At 41.4% G+C, this 18,420-nt stretch overlaps 2 protein-coding genes across 5 annotated transcripts in view; one reads left to right on the top strand and one right to left on the bottom strand.

Annotated features, from left to right (window-relative positions):
• Ophn1 (oligophrenin 1) overlaps window positions 1–18,420 on the bottom strand; it is a 328,259-nt gene that overhangs the window by 47,381 nt on the left and 262,458 nt on the right. For all 4 annotated transcript variants that reach the window (XM_048336869.1, XM_048336872.1, XM_048336871.1 and 1 more), the window contains exon 19: window positions 15,432–15,591. In XM_048336869.1, the coding sequence (XP_048192826.1) occupies window positions 15,432–15,591 (160 nt within the window). The remainder of the gene's footprint in view (window positions 1–15,431; window positions 15,592–18,420) is intronic.
• On the top strand, window positions 10,253–10,910 carry LOC125344245 (endoplasmic reticulum resident protein 29-like). Its single transcript, XM_048336873.1, has one exon. The coding sequence runs from the start codon at window positions 10,361–10,363 to the stop codon at window positions 10,625–10,627; it is 267 nt and encodes an 88-aa protein (XP_048192830.1). The 5' UTR covers window positions 10,253–10,360; the 3' UTR covers window positions 10,628–10,910.

The raw sequence follows: 18,420 nt of genomic DNA, 5'->3' as shown, positions 1-18,420 counted from the left end.
GGTTCGATTCCCCAGCACCACATATACAGAAAATGGCCAGAAGTGGCACTGTGGCTCAAGTGGCAGAGTGCTAGCCTTGAGCAAGAAGAAGCCAGGGGCAGTGCTCAGGCCCTGAGTCCAAGCCCCAGGACTGGCCAAAAAAAAAAAAGAACAAAAAGGGTTATGAGAGAATGTCATTAATAAGCTAAAGTTTTGGGGATATAGTAAAAAAGGAGGTGGTACAGGGCCTGAAGAAGTACTAAAATTTGGTGGTAACATGCTATGTACAGAGTACTTGACAAATTTATCTCATTGACTCCTCTCAACAAGCTAGTGAGGTACTCTCACTTTTCTAGGAGAGGAAGGCAGCTCAGGGAAGGACCTTGTCTTGTTCAATACCTCTCAGGTAAAAAAGCATGAAGCTGAGAGTCAGCCCCAAGACTTTTCTCTTTTTTCCTTTCTGTGTGTATGTGTGACTTTGTGTGTGTGTGTGTGTGTGTGTGTGTGTGTGTGTGTGTGTGTGTGTACTTAGGGCCTGGATAGGACTTGGGTGCTGTGCCTTAGATTGTTCACTCAAGGCTAGTACTCTACCACTCTAGTGCTCTACCACTTGGGCCACTTTGCTACTTCTGGATTTTTGCTAGTTCATTGGAAATAAGAGTCTCACAGATTTTCTTGCCTGGGCTGGAACTGCAATCCTCAGATCTTAACCTTATGAGCAGCTAGAACTGTCCTGCACCTAGCTTTTTTCCATTTTTTAAATTACATTTTCACTATTGAGAATATTTGGAAAGCCTACTGAGGTGAACATTTCCACTAATCTAAAAATGTTGCAGTAATGTAGTCACAATGTCTCAGAGCCAATTGGTAGTCATTGGCTCATACCTGTAATCCTAGCTACTCAGAAGGCTGAGATCTGTGGATCACAGTTCAAAGTCAGCCTGGGCAGGAAAGTCTGTGAGACTCTTATCTCCAATTAACTATGAAAAAACCTGAAATGGTGCTATGGCTCTAAGTGGTAGAGTGCTACATTGAACATAAAAGCTCAGAGACAGCACCCAGGCCCCGAGTTCAAGCCCCAAGACTGGCACAAAAATATTCCACTTGTTTCTCTACCAATTCCTGGACTCTGAAATTCCTGTGGGCGTTAGCATGTGGCAGCAATCTCAGACTGCTTCAATTCTGACTGACAGTATACCCATCTGGTCCTCTAGCCTATTGAGCCATCTTCTCATATTGTCTATACCTTATTATTCACATTTGAGACCTCAGACTTCTCCACAAAGACCAGCCAAAGCAAAAGAATATAATATGAGACAATCATTGCTCATTGAGGCATATCAACTATATATAATCTTGCAAACCGTGTGTGTGTGTGTTGGAACTGGGGCTCGTACTCAGAGTCTCCAGTTCTCATTTGGCTTTTTGGCTCAAGGCTAGATCTCTATTACGTGAGCCACATCCCCACTTCTGGCTTGTTGCTGGTTACCTGGAGATAAGAGTTTCTCAGTTTTGTTTGTCAGGGCTGGGCTCGATCCTCAGTTTCCAGCCTCCTGAGAAGCTACTATTAAAGATGTGTGATACTAGTACCTGGCTTGGATATTTAATGATCACCCATAACAAACTAAACTCTTGTATGTCTCAGTTTACCTAGAAATGAAATAGGATAACATCTCATAAAGTTATTATAATGATTCAGTTAGATGTGAAATGTTTGGCACAGTGCCTGGCACGAGAGCAACCCCTAAGTAAATATTAATTATTGTTTGTTTGTTTGTTTTCAGAGCTTAGGGCCAAACTCAGGGAGGGCCTTGTACTTGCCAGGCAAGTGCTCTTTCAGTGAGCTAAATCCCCAGTCCCTTGTCTATCCTGTTCTAATGATTATTACAGTACCCAATGAAGACAGGTAAAGGGGAAGGAGTAAGGACCATCACCTTTTCCTGAAGCTAAAATATAATTCTTAGCATGACAAGAATGAAGAGTGACTCATACAGAGCACCTCAGATCTCTGGACACTGGCAGTAAATACAAGTCACTTACCCTGTCAAGCTTGGGCATGCTTACTGGTCTCCTACAGGTCCATACCTGGCTTCCACACCTCCCATAATTAGATAATGTGTGAAGATCATGACTTATCCATGGCTGAAAATCTTGAAATGCCATCTATAAAGATTCACTGTGACTAATGAAGACATCAGAAATTCTCACTCTTAACAATTCTCTGCTTGAAGATATTTTTCTTCAGGTTATACTTTGATCTTAATATTCACACTTAAGGATATTTTTCTGAAGATTCATTTGAAAATGTTTGCCAAATTCCCACATAACTACATATTAGACTTTGAAAATGTCTTAACATGTACAGACTAATAAAATGTTATTTTAATAACTTTTAGCTTAACCTTATCATTTCAAAAATTGCAGGCAATGAAGCAGAGATCTGGCTTAATTAGATTTCTCTCTCTTTCTCACTGTCTCCTTATATGTGCCTACAAGCTACATTTTATGTGTGTTTGTGAGCATGCATGCATAACCTGTGTTAATATATAGATGTAGATTGGTATATTTTAAGCTATAAACCTGTATGATAAATCTCTTTAGCATAATTATAATGTACATTTACTTATATTTAAAAATCTCTCAACTTACTTCTATATACATATATACGTGTATGCATCTATACCTACACTCACATATTATAGAGAAAGAATTAGATATAGATATATAGATATAGATATCTATATATATATGGTCTTCTGTTTATTACTCCAAAAAGCAGAGGTAAGATTGAGTTAGTTTTCTATTCTCTTACTGCCCTCTGGTGGCAGACCCAAATTCACAGCCAATACATTTCACAAAGAAAAGCAAAAAAAAAAAAAAAAAAAAGGAAGAATCTGTTTTCTCTGGACTGCTAGATTGGGTGTGTGAAAAACACATAAATCAGAGTTGTTTCTTCAAAGAGGTTCTTCTTGGCCTCCTCAGATCCATAAAATAGCTTCAATACTGGTTGTTGTTGTTGTTTTTCCTATTTGGTCATTTGGGAACATAGGCAGCATTCAAGGAAGTTCTCACAAATCCTGCAATTAGTACAACTCAGCTTTCTCTGACCAGCTAACCAGAAGAGCAAACCTTCAACCATCTGGCTGTAGCAAAGCATGTGTTATTCAGTTTCCAGTTCCCTCACCAATGCTGCTAACCACACATCTTTAGAAATAAGAATAAAATCCAAGCCAGGCACTGGTGGCTCACAACTACAATCCTAGCTACTCAGGAGGTTCAGATCTAAGGATTGTGGTTCAAAGCCAGTCTGGACAGAAAAGTCTTTGAGAATCTTATCTCCAATTATCAAAAAAGCTGAAAGTTAGGCTGTGGCTCAAGTGGTAGTGAGCTAGCCTTGAATGAAAAAGCTCAGGGACAGGACTAGGCCCTGAGTTCAAGCCCTAGTACACGTATACAAACACACACACACACACACACACACACATGCATGCACACATGGATTAAATCCATTTTAATATACACTCATAATAGATTTTAAGTTGAAGAAAGCACAGAACACAAATGTAAGTCTGAGAAGGCTGGCTCACTGATTTCTAGCTCCAATACAGTGGTCTCAAGAGCAATAAAAAAAGACTAGGCAATGTAGTTAACAAGCTATGTTTGCAGAGCACACATGAAACAAGTGTAAGAGTTTAGAGCTATACCTAAGTTCTTTTATAAACAAGCTGGGAAGAACTGAGTTCAAAGAAGGTGGACAGGCAGTTAGAGAAATGCAAATTTGTTACTGCTCCTGCAGCACTGTAGCAAGAAAAAAAGGGTTACATAAAATGAAGAGATTGGACCAGAAGGTCTTTAAAACACTTTCGTAGTCATCATAATCAAATGGATCTGTCCCATCTACTGTCCCCCCTAGGAAAATAACCCTCTGTCCCCAACAGTAAATGGCCTTCACAGTTGACCTTTGTCTTTCCCTGTAATTCCCAGCAGCTCCTCAAAACAAAATGTTCAGCAAACAGAAACCAATCTTCTGTCAGTCTCAATTACCAGCCTTGGATTCGGGTACCCTGCTACAGACTGCTCTATGATCTGGGAAGGGTAGAAGTTTGGAATAATTTGCCATGCTATGGAAAAGAATCAGTGGAGAGATAATCATTCTCCTCCATCCCTTACCTACTCTGCAACCTGAAAAATAATTTAAGGGAGATGATTTAAATTGTCTTAAAGATAGACTTAGGGATAAAATTCTTTCAGTATCAATTCTGATACATTTCCATTGTAGCCAGGTACCTGTGGCTCATGCCTATAATCCTAGCTACTAAGGAAGCTGAGATGTAAGGATTGTACTTCGAGGCCAGCCCAGGGAGTGAAATCTGAGAGCTTCTTTTATCTAATGAACTATGCAAAAGCCAGAAGTAGAGCTGTGACTCAAGTAGTAGAGTGCCAGTCTTGAGTGAAAAAGCTAAGGGAAAACAACCAGGCCCTGAGTTCAAGCCCTAGTACCAGTACTAGCACACAAAAAATATTTACACACTCCAGATACTCTTAAAAGTCAGACTAAAAGAAGACAATGACAGAAACCGAAGTATAAGCCCCTTTTGATTAAACAGCAAGTATAAATGGAAAAAATGCATTACTGAAATTATAATATATATCAACTGAAAAATCATATTCCACAAAGTGAACAACTTGGCCGGAACATGTAATCCCTGAGACTCGCAGAGCAGCCTCAGCTCCCACATATATTATGTCATTTAATCTCTACAGACATTCTGCAAGGTTACACCTACATAAGGTCCAGAATTTCTGGGACAATCTCGCCCACACATCACTTTGCTCTTTTTTAACAAAGGCAATTTGATAAATGTGTAATAGATCAAGATTCCATTTCAGATTTTCATGTAAGATGTTTCATAGAAAATGAATTCATAACTGGGAAAAAGATCTTTGGTTACTGTGTTGTTTGGAAAACATGGGCAGAGTACATCTGTGGTATCACACAAAGGTCAGAACTGCAATCAACTGAACACGTATTTACAGGTTACCAGGGTGTGACCATTTTACCCGACAGCTGGGCAGGTTCTTAGAAATAACTTCCTATGGAATTCTGGGTAGAACAGGTAAGCAGCACTTAAAAATGCCCTTGAAATCATGCCATAGAGTATGCACTGTGATCTTGATCAAAAAGCATAGACGCCAAGTTCTAGTGGCTCACATCTGTAATCCTAGTTACTCAGGAGGCTGATATCTGAGATCAAGGTTCAAAGCCAGCCGAAGTAGAAACGTGTTTTTAACTCATCTTCAATTAACCACCAAAAAGCGGGAAGTGGAGGCTTGGTTCGATGGATAGAGTGCTAGCCTTGAGCAAACAAGTCAAGTGAGAGTGTGAGGCTCTGAATTCAAGCCCCAGTACCAGCATCCATGAGCGTACACACACAGCATACACATACCACACACAGCATATTAGTAGAATCACTTTTAGCAACCAGACCAGGATAAAAGTCAATCACAGATCTTTTTCAAAAAAAACTAGGCATTTTCTCTTTTATAGAATATAAACAAGAAAATCCATTTTGTTAGGTAAACTAATAATAACAGACTAAACATGCCAGCGTGGTTTTTTATACACTCATAAATGAATACGAACATTTAAGATGCCATGAATCATGATGGGCTGCAGAGCTTTCTGGGCTCCCTACTGCCTTCAGAATAAGGCATGTTGCTTAGCCAAGTAAGCAAGAATCATGAGCTAACCAGCAAATGCCAGGATTTGAAGATATCTTCAAAAACAAGGCTGCACTGTGAGGACCCCTGCATAACTATAGCCTCCAAGTTTCTAGGCCTCTGAAACTCCAATAAACATTGTCTGCACTTGCTTCAAGTGCCCATTTTTGGGAACTCAACCAAGACCTTGAGGTATTCAGTGTATATGGCTGCACATTCTAGAGAAGTCACTAACTTCTCTGTGCCTCGGTTGCTTCTTAAGTGAAACACAATTGCAATGTGCAAACTGTGTAACATGCCTACAACGATGTCTAGCATAGATTGGGAGTTTATGACTAAATTAATATCATTATAATAATAAAGAGATTCCTGTGGACAGAAACTCAATTCTATGGGACAAATGCCACTGATAATAAAAGGTGGTCCTGTAGGAAGTTTATGTCCAGATTTTTTGTGTATGTGTTGATATTAGGACTTGAACTCTGGGCCTGGGTGCTGTCCAAGGGCTTAAGGTGAATGCTCTAGCACTTTAGCCACACTTCCGCTTTTACCTCTCCGGTGGTAAATTGGAGACAAGAGTCTCACAGACTTTCCTGTCCCAGTTGGCTTCAAACCATGAACCTCAGATTTTGACCTCCTGAGTAGCTAGGATTACAGGTGTGACATCTTTTCTATGCTGAGTATTCCATTTAATGAGCACAGTGTATCTTTCAATAAACCTAGGTACATTCCCTTTATCCCATCAACATTCTGTAGTTTTTAACGTATACATTGTTATAATATTTTGTTAGGCTTACATTTAAGCATTTCATTTGTTTGGAGATATTGTAAATAGAATTGTATTTTTTGTCTGTCAATACTGGGGCTTGAAATTAGAGCCTAGATGCTGTCCCTTAAGCTTTTCTGATCAAGGCTGGTGCTCTACTACTTGAGCAATAGTTCTACTTCTGGCTTTTTGCTAGTTAACGAGATAAGAGTCTCATGGACTTCCCTACCCAGGCTAGTTTCAAACCTCAATACACAGATCCCAACCTCCTAAGTACCTAGTATTACAAGTGTGAGCCCCCATGCATGTCTGCTTTAGAATTGCATTTTAATTTCCATTTCCATAGGAACATCATATGTGTGTGTGTGTGTGTGTGTGTGCACTTCCAATGTTGATAATCTTACTACTTAAAAGTTTTGTACAATTTCTATACAATCGTTGGGATTTTTCAGGTAAATAACTATGTCATATGCAAATTGAGGTAGTTGCATTTAGTCCTTGCTAATGTCTATGTGTGCTAAAATTGCATATGGTTTAAGTGTGTACCCCAAGGCTCATACACTGGAAACATGGCTCTCAATACACTGGCTCTCAATAATATGGTTAGGAAGTGAAATCTTTAAAATGTGGATTCTAGCTGGATAGATAGTTAATTCATTGAGGTGCTGCCCTCAGAAGGAATAATTTTTATGTTGTTTTTGCTGGTAGTAGGGCGTATAGATCTAGGATACTCTCTCAGCTTGCTCACTCAAGGCTGGTGCTCTACCACTTGAGACACACCTCTAGTTTTGGCATTTTGCTAGTTAATTGGAGATAAAAAGTCTCTCAGAGTTTTCTGCCTGGGCTGGCTTCAAACCATGATCTCCAGATCTTAACCTCCTGAGTTGACAGGATTACAGCAGGAACCACTGGAGCCCAGTTCAACTATTATCTTTTTAATGTCCATAGAGGCGGTAATGATAGCATCTAATTATTTCTTAAATTGACCATTTATGACCTCTCTGAGGTTTCTGAAATTTTTCTTTGCCAATCTTACTAAAAGTTTTGTCAATGTGATTGATCTTTGTACACAACCCTTTGATTGACTTTACTGTTTACCTAGTTTTGATTCTGAGACTTTCTGGCTTTATTATTTACTTATTATTTCCTTCTTCCTGCTTGCTTTGTATTTATTTTGTTCATCTTATTCCAAGCTCCTGAAGTGGTATTTTAGATTGCTGACTTCAAACCTTTGCTTTTTGTCTGATACAACCATTTAATCCTATAAATTTCCTTCCCAGCAGTGCTTAAGCTGTGACCCTTAAGTGTTCACACATTGTTCTTTGCACTGTCATTAAGTTCAATGGAATTCTGTATTTCTCCTCTAACTTCTTTCTTTATTCATGAATTATTCAGGAGTGTGTTTTTAGTATTCAAGTGCATGGAGATTTTTCCTGTTGCCCTTTTGTTCTTGATTTCTAACATACGCAAATCAATAAATGCCATATATCACATAAATAGAATCAAGGACAAAACCCCTAGGATTATCTCAATAGAGCATTTGATCATATTTACTATCACTTCATTATTTCATTGTGATCAGAAAAAGCACACTGCATGATTTCCACTATATTACATGTTTGAGGTTTGTTTACTGGTCCAGAATAAGATCTATCTTCATATGTGGTATATCAGAACTTGAAAATGTATATTCTGCAGTTTGTATAGAATGCATTATAAATGTCTATTAGGCAGAGAGGGTGACAGAGGGGGTGAGATTGATTGGAATACAGTATAAATGTATAAGTGTGGAGATGTAACAATTAAATCCCCCATGTAACTAATAGAAGCTGAAAGAAAGAAAGTGGGGGAGGAAGTCAATTAGAGCCTATCCTATTTGTTGATGGTACTCTTGAATTCTTTTATTTTGTATGTGTGCTAGTCCTGGGCTTGAATTCATGGCCTAGACACTGGTTTTTATTTTTTTTTTTAGCTTTTGTGCTCAAGGCTATTGCTATACCACTTGAGCCACAACTCCACTTCAAGCTTTTGGGTGGTTACTTGGAGATAAAAATCATATAAACTTTTCTGCCCAGGCTAGATTTGAACTTCAATCCTCAGATCTCAGCCACCTGAGTAGCTAGGATTATAGGAGTGAACTACCAGCACCCAGTTAATGTATTTCCTTTATACACATAGAGAAACACATGTTAAAATTTTTCTTTAGTCACTACATGTAATTGGAAACTCTCCAAAGAAGAAATTGTATTAAATCTGTCTATAACTGCTGTTTGTAGTTGTTTCTCTCTGCTGGTATTCCAAGAGTCCTTTGATTACACCCTCTCTATTTCAAGAATTTCCTTTAGCCTTTCATTTATGGTAGGTCTGCTAAGGACAAGTATCTTTTAACTTTGGGCTATTTGGGTTGCATAATTTGTTTCATCTTAAAGTCCACTAGCTCTTTGCTCTGTCCTTTCCATTCTTCTGCTGAATTCTTCTTCTGATTTTTTCATTTAATTTTAGTCAAGGTGAAGTAAGCCAGACCAAAAGAAACATAGACTCAATGGCTTCCCTCATTTGTAATAATTAGTATATGTGTAGAAGAGTCCTAGAAGAGTATAACAATAGCTAAATAGGTATGTACATATGACCATATAAGATAATGCTATGCAAAATGAACTCCAAGATATGGAAACAAGAGGTTTTTCTTTGTTGTTGTTGTTGTTTTTAATTTACTGTGTGAAGTTGATTTTTATTTTGCTGGTATATCTTTTAGTTTTGTAGTTTCCATAGGGCTTTATTTTTTCACTATTTCTATTACATTGTTGGCATTTTTCATTTTTGCATTTGTTTCAAATGCATTAGTAATGGCTCATTAAAGATTTTTTAAGTAGTTGCTTTGACATTCTTGTCAGATAATTACTCTATCGTCCTGGTGGTATTTTTGGATGGTCTTTGCTCATTCAGGCTGAGATTGGCCTGCTTCTTAATGAATGATTTTCAAGCAAAGTCTTCCCATGTGGATATTATATGAATCTGATTCTCATTTAGACCATCTATTAGAGCAAGCTTCTTTTGACAACTGTCCCCACAGCCAGGAGGGAGCACTGCCTACATTCTATCCAGGATGGGTGCAAAGATCAGTTTCCTACTTGCCCTCTGGGTGGAGACAAAACTTCTGTCCCCACTTGGCTTTTTCTGCCAACATTCCAGAGGAGGTTCAGTTGTCTCACTGCAGACTAAGCAGGCAAAGACAAATGCCTAACCTTTCCAGTGCCCATTGATAGAACGGATGGGAGTGGGACTATGAATTGTTTTTCTGTAATATTTGGCAGGAGTACACAGGCCATTATCTAAAAGTTCTCTCTGTTGTTAAGCTGTCCCTATCCAGGCCCTTTGGATAGAGAAGGGATGCTTTTATAGGGAGATTTATTTTTGTCTGCAACAACTGATATTTTTAGAATGTTATTGGCTACAATAATTAGTCTGGGGGATGTGAGACAAAAATATAACTGATGGGGTGGGCGGGCCCAGCGGGGTGGAGGCGGAGGACGATGGTGTTCCGCGCTGGTCCACAGGCTCGCAGCACCCCGCAGGCAGCCAGGCAGGCGCTCGCAGTCTTCGGCCGGTGACTCCCACCGCTCGCGCCCCCCCCCCCCCACCCCAGCCACGGGCCTTCGATTATGGTGACAAGCTGAACTTGGAGCTGAGTGAGAAATACAAGCTAGACAAGGAGAGTTACCCAGTCTTCTACCTCTTCCGGGATGGTGACTTTGAAAACCCAATCCTGAATAGTGGGGCGGTGAAAGTTGGAGCCATCCAGTGCTGGCTGAAGGGGCAAGGATCTACCTGGGTATGCCTGGTTGCCTGCCTGTATATGATGCCCTGTAAGGAGAGTTCATTAGGGCCTCCAGCATGGAGGCTCGCCAAGCCCTCTTGAAACAAGGACAGGACAACCTCTCAAGTGTGAAGGAGACGGAGAAGAAGTGGGCCAAGCAGTATCTGAAGATCATGGGGAAGGTACTAGACCAAGGTGAGGATTTCCCAGCATCAGAGATGACCCGGATCACCAAGCTGATCGAGAAGAACAAGATGGGTGATGGGAAGAAGGAAGAGCTCCAGAAGAGCTTAAACATCCTGACTGCCTTCCAGAAGAAGGGGGCTGAGAAGGAGGAGCTGTGAAAGGCACTCAAATTTCCTAGGGTTTGCTGGGGGTAGGGAGGGGAGAGTTACCTATTGGCCTTGAGACCTATGTGGGATGGATTGGTGCGCGGTGTGGAAAAGGTGGTACTAAACTGAGATCTTAGCACTGAGCACATGGATGGCAACCATGCTTGGGGTGTTTCTCAAGCTGTTTGGGGAGAGCTGTTGGCTCCACTCCAGCAGCGATGAAAGTCCCCTCAGAAGTAACTGGTGCTATAAAGAGGGTACTGCCCATATCCACGACAAGAAATTTCTGATACAATAAAAGTCCCATGCTTGGTTAAGAAAAAAAAATATATAACCGAGATGATTTGTGACAATACCATTGCTTGGGTCCCAAGGTTTCTAGTCAGTCTGCTTACCTTTTCTCTTTTTTTCAGTCCTCTTTTGTTTCTATTATATGTAATACAAATTTTTAACTGAACTCAGGGAAGAATAAATAGGGAAAAGTATGTCTATTTTAGTTTTCTGGAAGTACATATCTTTCTTCATTGTTTTTATAGCTACATAGTACTCCATTTTGTAAATGTACTACAGTTAATGGAACCATTCATCTATGTATAGGCGTTTAGGTTGCTTATAGTATTTAGCGATCACAAACAATGTTGCAATGTATTTTTAGTGAAATAGAAATACATTTTAATGAAAAGTCATATTAATGCCCTCCCCTCCCCCAGTGAACTAAGTTGCTGCTTTAATTATCAAAGTTTAACCTTTCTTTTGTAGACTGGATCCTCACCTAGTGTCACCTATCTCACTAAATAACAACTCAATCCTTCCAACTGCTCAGATCAAAAAGTCTTATTTTTTTCCCACATATCACATTTTGTCAGCAAATTCTATGCTTTTAGCATATTTAGGATCTACATTTAGGTGGTCTCATGCTTGAAATCCTAGCTACTCAAGAAGCTGAGACTTGAGGATCCCAGTTCAAAGCCAGCCTGGGCTGGAAAGTTCATAAGACTATTACCTCCAATTAACTAGCAAAAAGCCAAAAGTGGAACTCTGGCGCAAGCCTTGAGTGAGAAAGCCAAGTGAGACTGTGAAGTCCTGATTTCAAACCTTAGTACCAGCATACAAACACAAAAATTATTTTGATAGGGCATGACCATACCTACTTGTCCACATGCTGTCTATGGCTCAAACTACATGGTGGCTTCAGAGAAAATTCAATGATCCCTACTTTAGCTCCACACAACCAATTGCACTGCATAACCAATTACTCTGCACATCTTCCAGAAATCTCCAATTGAGCTTATTTTCATTTCCCCAAAACATTCCCATGCTAAATTTCTTCCATTACCAAACCCTATTTGTTCCCTCAGCCAAATATGATATCCAGGATTCAGAAATGTCCCTATTCTATGTCTTCTACTATTGTTTTTGTCTCCCTCGACACCTAAGTCACAGTATTTAGTTCTTGCTCAAACAATAGCATCAACTCTCTGGTTTTCTGTGATCTAGCCTTTAGTGCAACCAAGATAACTTAATCTCCTGAATGTAAGTCTGACTGTAGTACCACTTCACTTTGAAACAACATTCTCCTGGCACCTGCATGAAAAAATGCAAACATTCCAAAGTCACCCAGTACTTTCAGGGTCTGGTCCCCATGTGCCTCTGACCCCATCTCCTGTGTTCCAATTTCCAGTTCAGGTTCCAACAATACATTTTTAGGCCCTGGGACTTTATTCACATTGGGCCATCAAGGTAAAACTTGATTTTCCTGATTTCTTTTTGGCTACCTTCAGCATCTATAATGGTTCAGTTTTAAGTGTCAACTTGACTGGATAACAGCATTCTTTTGGTGTGTGTGTGTGTGTGTGTGTGTGTGTGTGTGTGTTTCCAGAAGAAGTTGCATGCAAGTCTGAGAAGAAAAGGTGTTGGAGATCTGCCCCCAGTGTGGACAGGAACCATCTAGTCAAATGGGGCCAATTTGTCTCTCACAGCTGGAAAAGAATTTGCTTCTGGGGCTGGGAATATGGCCTAGTGGCAAGAGTACTTGACTCATATACATGAAGCCCTGGGTTCGATTCCCCAGCACCATATATTTAGAAAACGACCAGAAGTGGTGTTGTGTCTTAAGTGGCAGAGTGCTAGCCTTGAGCAAAAAGAAGCCAGGGACAGTGTTCAGGCCCTGAGTCCAAGGTGTTTCTGCTGCACTGGCCATCAGGTCTTTCGACTCTCTGCCTTTTGGAGTCTAGGATGACACAAACATGTCATCCCATTCTGAAGAGCATAGAGAATAAAATTATGACCATTATGCCCCTAACAGCTATTTTGCTTCTGTACCTATTCTGTAGCTATTTTGTTTCTGTACCCATGGAGAAGTGGAAAAATACCAGCAGTCTTCCTATAGCTACTCTGTAACCACACGCCCCCCCCACACCCCTCTGTGAACTCTGTACATACCCAAATCTGAGCACTGGAGATAACGGCCATCTGGCACCGGGACATGATTAATTGTCCACGCCCGGAGCCCACTCAAGGTTGGACATGACTAAGTGTCTGTTCTCAGACCCCTGCCCGGATCTGGGCACAAGAGACAAGAACCATCTGTCTCCAGGAATGTGGCTACGTGACCACACCTGGAGGCCCACCCAAATCTGTAGCCCAGGGTTAAGGCCCTCTGGCGCCATAAGTTCGGTGGGAAAACCCAGGCCAATCCTGAGGCGACCAGTAAACTAGGGCAAATGTCAACCAATCATGTACTTGTAACCGGGGGTTTTCCACAACTACCCTGTACCCGTCTATAAAAGCTGTGCTGAAATTGTGCTCGGGGCCTCTTAGCCTCACTGGCAACGAGTGCGCGGAGGTCCGGGTTCAAACTCGTAATAAACGACCCTTGTGGTTTGGCTTTGACTCTGGACTCTGGTGGTTGTCTTTGGGGTCTCGAAATCCGGGTACTTCAATTTCAACTCACACCATGCTAAGGCTTTCTGCCTCAGACAAGTTATAGCATTGACTTTTCTAATTCTGAGGCCACCAAACTTAACTAGACTGACTGTGCCACACTACTAGGTTCTCCAATCTACTGATGGCCTCTCCAGGAACTTTATAGCTGTCATTATGAGGCAAACCAGTTCCCCTAAATAAGTCCTCTCTCATCTTCCCCCTCCCTTTCTCCTTCTCTCCCTCATTCCATCTCCCTTTCTGACTTTCTTCCTCCTTCTTGTTTCTGTCTCTCTACATAACCATGACTAATACAATTACTAATAAAGGTCATACTTCCTTACAATTATCCCTTGTTAATCCCAAAGTACCCAGTACATGTTAGGGCTGACCTGAAAACTGGAGTAACTAAATATAAGTTTTAGTGTTAAAATTATAACAGCTTCAAAACTCTGGTGGTGACTCCATGATAGAGGGCTGCACCCCCACCCATGAGACTAGTTTTTTATAGCTTGACATTTAAAAATGTAGGGAGCACTTGTTCACCTCTATACCTGGGTAGCAACCATGGTAACGGACAGTAAAAAATGATCATATTCATAGACTATAGAAATAACCATAATAGTAATAGAAAAGCCATGGTAACTGTTGGGTTGGTTTACTTATGATTGAGTACTGGATTGTTTTAGCCTGCTCAAGCTTGCTTAGTGGTAATGGGGAAACATGGTCGCAATTGTTCAAATAAAGTTGGTACTAGGTCAGCCTGACCACAATATTCTGCTTCTGTAAACGACTTGCTTAACCCATTTGTGACTTGCTCTACCCCCTGCATCAGTGCTATGTGACTACCTGTTGTCAATTCCTGATATCAAGGCCAGTTCCCGATATCAAAGCCAAAATAGGTAACTGAAAGGGTAGATAGCCAATGGAAATAGGACAAGACTTGCTTGCTAAATGTCATCCAATCAAGTATCTGCCAAGTTGGAAATACCCTGCCCCTGTTGTAATCACAATAAAAACCCTGCCTATCTGAGGGTCAGGGCTCTCAATCCAGAGCCCCTGTGTCAGTGATGGTTGGGAGTCCAGGCTCGAGCTTGCAATAAAGACTCTCATGCATTTGCATTGGTATCGGCTCCTTGGTAGTCTTTGGGTACCAGAAATCTGGCATAATATACACACCCAACAATGTCATTGGATCAAAAATGATTGGTGGATTCTGGAAGTACTTTGACTCTTCACTAGGTTAATTGGATTTAAATTTCAGCACTTGTTAAAATTTTTGAGTTGTAGCCAAGTACTGGTGGCTCAAACCTGTATTCATAGCTACTCAGGAGGCTGAGATCTGAGGATTGTGGTTTGAAACCAGCTTGGGCAGAAAAGTCCGTGAGATTCTTATCTCCAATTAACCACCCCAAAGCTGGTAGTGGAGCTGTGGTTCAAGGGGTAGGGCACCAGCCTTTAGGGAGGAATGTGAAGCAAGAATGTGAGGCCCTGGGTTTTAGAGCTAGTATCAGCAGAAAAAAAAGGAAAAGGAGAGATATACCTCTTCTCTCCTACAGTCTCATTATAAGTACAACACTTTTCCACATATCATTTTCCTCTGCTTACAAGGTTGTCTCTATACTACATTGCTAATTCCTTAAAATCATACAATGACTTTCTTTTGCAGTGTCTCCAGCACTTAGCATGGTATCTGCTAATAAAATAGGCGTTTCAGTGGGATTTTTTTACTCCCGAATGTATGAAATTCCCAGGACCAGAATTACACTTAAATATCCTGGTGTTTCAATGGGATTTTTTTTTTCATGAGCCAAAGAAGAAGACACAATCTCAAAGGCAGCTGGGTCAAGTATGAACTGTTTGGAGAGTAGTGGCAAAACCAGGAAATGCATACCTTGCCAAAGTGCTCAATTAGGATTTCCACCACAATGTTCTGGAATTTGATGTTCATCATAGCAGCCACAGTGTCTTCTTGAGCTCTCATCAAAGTAGGCCCAAAGATCACCCCCATGTTGGAAGGGGTCATGAGATTTTCTTTGCTGTGTTCACATACACTGCCAAGAGAAAAAGAAAAAAATTAATCAGATTTACATCCAGATTGTAACCATGACTGTTAGGCACTCTAATACACAAGGAAATTAAAAACTGGAAGGAAAGGGAAGTATATAGAGAAGGAAACTATTACAGTGGTAATATCTAGCAAAAACCTCAAGATAATATAAACTTAGGAGCCAAAGTAACATATAGTAAACTTACCTACAGCACTGAAGGAATTAAGAGACAGTTTTGGACAAGGCCAGTAGAGATTAGGGAAGAACAGGAGGACAACAGGAGGGCATTCCAAGCAAGAGAGAGGGCTCATCCAAAGGACAGCACAGCCCAGGGAGAGAGTCCAGCAATCTCTACAGTCAGGAATGAGGCTCCTTCCCCATTCCACTGAGAAGCGTAGGAAATAAAATCATGACCACTATGCCTCTAACAGCCATTCTGCTTCTGTACCTTTGCTTGCTAACCCATGAGGAAAGGGAAAAATACCAGCAGTTCTCCTGTAGCCACTCTGTAACCACATGCCCCCACACCCTGTGTGAACTTTGCACACACTCAGATCCGTGTGTGAGAGATAAAAAGTGTCTGGCTCCAGGAATGCGGCTATGCGACCACTCCCGGATCCCCCACCCCCCCACCCCCCCACCCCCCCGCCGGGCCTGGCTCCAGGAATGTGACTACATGACCATTCTTGAAAGCCCACCCCGATCTGTACACAAGAGTTAAGGCCATCAGGCGCCTCACGGTGGTTTGGCAGGAAGACCTAGGCCAATCCTGAAGCGACCAGTAAACTAGGGCAAACATCAACCAATCATGTGCTTGTAACTATGGAAATTCCCCAAACTTCCCTGTATCCATCTATAAAAGCTGTGCTGAAACTGTGCTCTGGGCACAGTCAACAGCAACAAGTGCTCGGAGGTCTGGTACGAACTCATAATAAATGACCCTTGCTGTTTGGCTTTGACTCTGGAATCTGGTGGTCGTCTTTGGGATTTCTGAGTCTGGGCACTAAACCACTACCCATACCCCACCCCTGCCCCAGGTGGAGAAGGAACTGTGAAAGAGCAGAAGGACTCCAAAAGATCTTCCCATTATTATCTTTTTCCTTTTACAGATGAAAACAAACACCAAGGACAGGGATCTACCTGAAGTTACATTCAATTTGCTGGAAAGCAGATCTTGCAATCTCAGGTTTTCTAATCCCTAGTGACTCTCCTGGCTAAAATTCTCGTTAATGGCCATCTGTCACGTATAGGATGAAAATGTTCTTTAATAGGGTAGTTCACGCCTTCTGTAACTTGCCATCTTTTTCAAATCCCTATGTACAGTCTGGGTTCATGCTGATCTGGGTTCAAATCTCAATACTGCCACTTAACAGCTGTGCAAGTAGGAAGTGTTAAGTCCCTCTCACTTTCTCTGAGCTTCAGTTTTCTAACTTGTGTAAATTATGGCTCCTTCAGAGAGATATCCAATAGAGCTAACACCCTGGTACTCTGGAAATTAAATACCTCTCCAAAGTCCTCCATTCTAGGCACTGCTAATCTTTGACATTTGCACTGCTTAGAACAAGGTTTTCTGGCTCACCCAGACCTCCATATCTGAACCTTCTTTCTGGGATGTTCTACTCCCCTCCCCTCCATGGGAAGAATGTCGATTTATCCTTGGAGAGTCACAGGAACTGACATCTTCAGAGCAACCACAGCCACTGTCCTTATCTTAATTGACATTACTGGCAAGCCAAGTACAATTGCAATTTTCTACTAGGTGGTAAACAACTTCCAAGCGTGTCCTGGACACACAGCAGGTATTAATTAATTATTTGTAACTCTTCTATGGTTCTTTTAAAATAGTATGGGAGGCAGCCAAGCACAAGGCATGTAGCCTTTGGCCAGTTGGGCCATGGGGGATAGAGAAGGAAGAATAAGGGCCAGGCCAGCTGCCCACTCAAAACATTCATTTTGCAAATCTACCAGGCCAAGGCCTCAAGAAACTAACCCATCAACATGCAAGTTCTTGACACTAAGTGGATAATTGAGGAGGGCACAGAATCCTTAAAGAAATCTTAATAAAGTTGGTTAAGCCCTAAACAAAGGCTGGGTGCTATTTAGATGGTAATGAGCTGCAAACATTCAGACCCTTAGTTGTGGCAGGGCTGCAGCTGGGAACCTTCCAACACTTTAAATACCTCTGCAATTAACCTTTATTTCTTCTGACATAGTCCCCCCACCCCAACATTAAAACAGAAAAGTACCTGTAAGCTTATAGAATGTCCCCTGGCCCATAAGCTCTGCCCTTGGCAATGTGACTACGCCCCTGGCTACATGAGGGGCAGGCGGAGCACCTCCCACCTTAGTTGCATGAGGGTATAAAACCCCCCCAAAAGAGAATTCAGGTGCCATTTTCCTCTCCTCTGTGGGAACTTGGCCTTGCCAGTCCTGCTGGCAATAAACTCTTTGCTGTACGTGACTTTGTGTATGGTCTGTGGTTCTTCTGGGACAATTTTCCTTTCAGTATCAACATGCTGCCGCCCAGTGATAAGGAAAGGGGAAACCATCAGTGACAAAAAAGAGCACTGGCTCATCTCCTTGTAGGAGCATCTAAGGAACCAATGCTTTTTCTGGTATGTCAGAAGTTCATAGGAGCCTCACAAGGACAAAACACCCACAGTGAAGTCCTTAGTCTGTTTATTAATATATGGCAGGACAGGGGTGCACACATATATTTGATGGTCTCCACTCTTACACACATCCCACCTCATCTTACTACTTCCTTATTTGGTTCCTTTTTGAAAACCAAAGCTTTCATGGAAATGGTGTGTGTGTGTGTGTGCGCGCACA

This window comes from Perognathus longimembris, chromosome 28, assembly GCF_023159225.1.
Source record: "Perognathus longimembris pacificus isolate PPM17 chromosome 28, ASM2315922v1, whole genome shotgun sequence".
Taxonomy (NCBI): domain Eukaryota; kingdom Metazoa; phylum Chordata; class Mammalia; order Rodentia; family Heteromyidae; genus Perognathus; species Perognathus longimembris.
Note: the sequence above shows the minus strand (reverse complement) of the source record. Positions and strands in the feature narration are given on the sequence as shown.